General features: G+C 55.2%; 1 protein-coding gene across 8 annotated transcripts in view; it reads left to right on the forward strand.

Annotated features, from left to right (window-relative positions):
- The window catches only part of DUSP13 (dual specificity phosphatase 13), a 13561-nt gene extending 12087 nt beyond the window's left edge, over positions 1–1474 (forward strand). For all 8 annotated transcript variants that reach the window (XM_012663235.1, XM_012663234.1, XM_012663232.1 and 5 more), the window contains 2 exons: positions 139–359; positions 1014–1474. In XM_012663235.1, the coding sequence (XP_012518689.1) occupies positions 139–359; positions 1014–1216 (424 nt within the window). In that variant the 3' untranslated portion in view covers positions 1217–1474. The remainder of the gene's footprint in view (positions 1–138; positions 360–1013) is intronic.
- Positions 1475–4514: the final 3040 nt, after the last annotated feature.

Genomic DNA, 4514 nt, shown 5'->3' on the forward strand with positions numbered 1-4514 from the left:
CTTCACCCCGGGCCTGTTCACTGGTTCTAGTCTCCACCCTTGGCAGGTTGTAGGTTGGGGAGACAAGTTCCAACCCAGCCAGGGCTGACCCAGGGAGATCTACCCCACCCTCCTAACTGCCCTGTGCCTCCTCTCCAGGTACGCAGCCCGGGACAAGAGCAAGCTGACCCAGCTGGGCATCACCCACGTTGTGAACGTCGCTGCAGGCAAGTTTCAGGTGGACACAGGTGCCAAGTTTTACCGAGGAATGCCCTTGGAGTACTACGGCATCGAGGCCGATGACAACCCCTTCTTCGACCTGAGCGTCTACTTTCTGCCTGTTGCGCGATACATCCGAACTGCTCTCAGTGTTCCCCAAGGTGAGCTTCTGGGGAAGCTCTGGAGCTGTCCAAGTTTCCAGTAGCCCTGGTGGGAGTCCAGAGCCACAACCCTTTCAGCAACCCTCCCACCCCTTGGGGCAAATAGCTACTGCCATTTAGTGAGTGTCCTCTTCAGGGACAGCCTGGGAACTAACAAGCACAGACACCACTAAGATCCGGTGTGGGCGTCAGCGTGGCCACATCCCGCAGTGAAAGGCCAGGTGTTGGGCAGAAGGTACAGGCCTCGCAGAGGCTCTTGAGCAGACTCCTCTAGGGTGAGGACTTGCCATAGGGCTTCAGGAACAGGGGAGCAGGCAGACTGGGGAAAAGAGAGGTAGGTGGGCACCCCCTGTGATATGAAGCAAATCGGGAGCACCCCAGGAGTAAACCCCCTTCCTAGAGTTGCAAAGGATGCCACAGGAAGCACCCTGGAGCAGAAGGGAATGCCAGTTGTAAGCTAAGCCCTGCCACGGACTTGCTGTGAGACTTTGAGCCAGTCTCTTCCTCTCTCTGGGCCTCAGTTGCCCCATTTGACAGTGAGAACAGCGTCAGTATTCCAGGATGCTGTGAAGGACGGCCAGGGGCGTCTCTTCTTTCCAAAGGGGTGGGCGGTTCGAGGGCAAGTAGCTGATGCTAGGTTGGGTCTCCCCGCAGGCCGCGTGCTGGTACACTGCGCCATGGGGGTAAGCCGCTCCGCCACGGTTGTCCTGGCCTTCCTCATGATCTGCGAGAACATGACACTGGTAGAGGCCATCCAGACGGTGCAAGCCCACCGTGATATCTGCCCCAACTCGGGCTTCCTCCGACAGCTCCAGGTTCTGGACAACCGACTGGGGCGGGAGACGGGGCGGCTCTGACCTGGCAGGCATCCAGGAGCCCTGACCCTCCATCCAGCATGGCCCAACACGACCAGCCTGGCTCTGGGGACGGCAGCCTCTGCTGTTCCCGGTGACCTTGAGATGTAAACAGCAAGTGGGGGCTTAGCTGAGGCAAGGGCAGGGACGGCTGGGTGGTGACCTTTAGCAGGTGGATTTCCCCGACCCAATCCAGAGATTCTTTATGCAAAAGAAAGTTCAGTCTGTCTCTATAATAAAAGGTTCATCATAATAAAGACAGGTGATCTTCTGGTGGTTTGTGAAGCAATGGCTTACTTTCAGGGTGGCCACAGGCTCCAGGTGGCTTGCCAACTCTGATCCGATACGCTGGCAGCCTAGAGAAGGGGCCAGAATCCATGCCCAGGGTTCATGAGGAAGGAGGATGAGTGGGGATCAACTAGCAATACCTGTCACATGCCCAAGAGAGAGGAGCCAGGGTACAAGTGCTGAGGATTAGATGACCTCTTCCTCATCTTGTCCTCCTCATACCCTCAACCAAGAGTAAGGGTGTCTGATAAAGACCCAAGTTCGATGCGTCACCATCCTCTCCATGCCCATCCTACCCAAAGCCAACTATCAAAACTCGTGTGCACAGATAGCATCTGTTGGAACCAGCCAAACTCTCCATTTACACTTTACTTCCAAAGGACTGCTCACAATTGTGGTCTCCTTACTGGGGAGGCTGAGGCAGGAAGATTACTTGAGCCCAGGAGTTCAAGACCAGCCTGGGCAATGTATTGAGACCTTGTCTCAGGAAAAAAAAAAAAAATTACAGACACCTGAAAAATAGAGACATTAAACAAGAGGAAGATATGGGTGGGGGAGGGGACACTCCAGAACTCTTAGGTGAAGGGACGGTTATATGATAGGAAAAAATATTTAGCTCTGAGTTTCTTAGTTGTTATGCTCTAATAAAATAAAACAAAACACTATAGAAAGCCCCCTGCTGGGTTCCTCACCTGTAAATGGCACCCAAGGTAGCCGTGAGGATTAAATGGGCTGTTTTCCTGCTCCCTTGCTGGCCGCCACTATTTAGCCCTTGACACCTTAGGCTGACCCTTGAATGTCCAGGTTTCTCCAGGTTCTCCCCTCTGCCTCGCCTCCCCTTCAGTGCCCTGCTCTCTCCTGGGGGACCCCCTTGCTCCTGCAGCCTCAGTTAGCATCTCTAGGCTGATGACTCCCCGATGGACACGGCTGGCCCAATTCTCTTTCCTGAGCTCAAAACCTCTGCCTCCCACCGGCCACCTCTGTTTGAGTATCATACCCAAACTTCAAACCCAGCTGAGGTTTTCATCACCAGCCCCCACCCAGACCCACTCCTCTTCCCGGTTCCCTGCTTCGATGACAGGTTCTGATAGCAATCAACGTTCCCAAGTCAGTGACAGGTGTCATCTTAGACTCCTCCTAAATACTGCCCAGATCTGCTCACTTGGCTTCATCAATCTCACCTGAATTCTCACAACAGCCGGGCGAATGGTCTTTCTGCCTCCAGCCTTGTCCTCCCTCCAAGGCAGGCTTCTTACTGAAATGAAATCTGATCACATCACCTTTTGGCTTAAACCCCTCAAAGTACAAACACCTCAACAAAGAATAAATGTGCCTCACTACCTGAGGCCTTCTCCTATCTCCAGCCGCACTGGATTCTGCTCCCAAACATACTGCACAAGTAAAGGACAGAAAGTCCACTTGCAATTCCCAGGATGCGCTTCACTGTCTTCCTCTGGTACCGTGCACACGTCAGGTTGCGTCACCTGAATGCTCCACCCTCACCCCTTTTCACTGGGTTAACTCCAGCTTCTCCTTGAGGTCTCAGTTTAGATGTCACTTCTGGGAAGCCCTCCTGGACCCTGCAAGCCTGAGAGACATGCTCTTCCTCGGCATCCCAAAACGCCATCCTACTCCTTGTGATTGTACCACTTGGGTTTTGACTTGCCCGGTGCCTCGTCATTCTTTCCCAGCTGGCTGTCTCAGACCCGGCCTTCCCAGGCTCAAGGCCCCCATGGCTCTGGCTATGACCCTGCCCTCAGGTACAGCCCTGTGGGTCTGTGGACCAGCAGCCACAGGTTGGCACCACAGCCACTAGCCCTCTCTACGGAGGCCACGAGAGGGAGAGGATGGCCCTGGGACTGGGACTGAGCCGCCTCCAGAGGGCACCTCCTCTCCCCCCAGCCCCACCTGCATGCAGCATCTCACCACTCGGCTCCCCTGGCACCTTCCTCCCAGCATGTCTTATCCTACCCGGGCTCTTTGTGCCTCCCCCTCACTCCCCACCAAGGCTCTCTGGGGCCAGCTCTGCCCTCTCCTGGGGGCGTAAGGAGTCTTTGCCCTTCTCTGCCATCTGGTCTATTTCCAGAGGGCAAGTGCTCCTCGAAAAAGGTGCCCCCTCCAAGCAAACCAACTTTTCGGGCAGAAGCACGCCTGGGCAACCAGCTCAGGGAAGGAAACGATGTCCCTTTCTCCCAAATGGACATAGTCCCAAGTCAGGGTCCCCAGCTGGGTGAGCTGAGCATTGACTGGGTTATAGCCCCTGTTCACCCCTTCTGCAATTCAAAAACCACACAGATGTGTGCTGCCTTGCTTGGGAGGTATTAATATTCCCATTTTACAGATGAACACACTGAGCCTCAGAAAAGATGAGACAGGGCTAGAATTCTACCTCGTGCATCCAGGATCTCTGGGCTCTGGCTCAAGGGTAGGTACTGCTTAGTTGGCTCCTCCGATCACCTCCCTGCAGCACCTGGTCCCCGTCCCAGCTGGCTGTTGGCTGCCTCAGATACTCTCTGGGCCTTTTCCAGAGGGTATACATATGTCCTTGCTGGAGGATGGCAGAAGGGCTGGTGCTGCTGTGCCCAGCTTAGTCACGGGGCCCAGTCCCAACCAGCAGGGCTCCTGTCCACCCTACGGACAGAGAGCTGTCCTCAGTTCATCCTCAGGCTGCTGGGGCCTGTTATTCTCTAGAGCACATAAAGCTAGTCCCAGCTCAGTAGCCCAATCTGCCCACTCCCAATTCCCTTGGATCCCTCCTCCACCTGACACCTCAGTCCTTGTTGCTATTTCTTGCTCATGTAGCATCAGCAGGATCCAAGATAGCAGTTCCAGAAGCCAGTCTCTAGATCATCATCCTAGTCTGGGTGTGGGCAGCCTGCCCCTGCTGGCTGGGTGGGTGTCCTGAGACTGCAACAGAGCCACACCCTGGGCCTGGGGTTTAGGTTTCAGCAGGCCCCCTTCTTGGGGCTCTCTGGATTGGATGCAGAACCTGGGGCTGCAGGGGGAGAAGGGA

This window comes from Propithecus coquereli, unplaced genomic scaffold, assembly GCF_000956105.1.
Source record: "Propithecus coquereli isolate 6110/MARCELLA unplaced genomic scaffold, Pcoq_1.0 Scaffold80, whole genome shotgun sequence".
In the NCBI taxonomy this organism is placed as follows: Eukaryota; Metazoa; Chordata; class Mammalia; order Primates; family Indriidae; genus Propithecus; species Propithecus coquereli.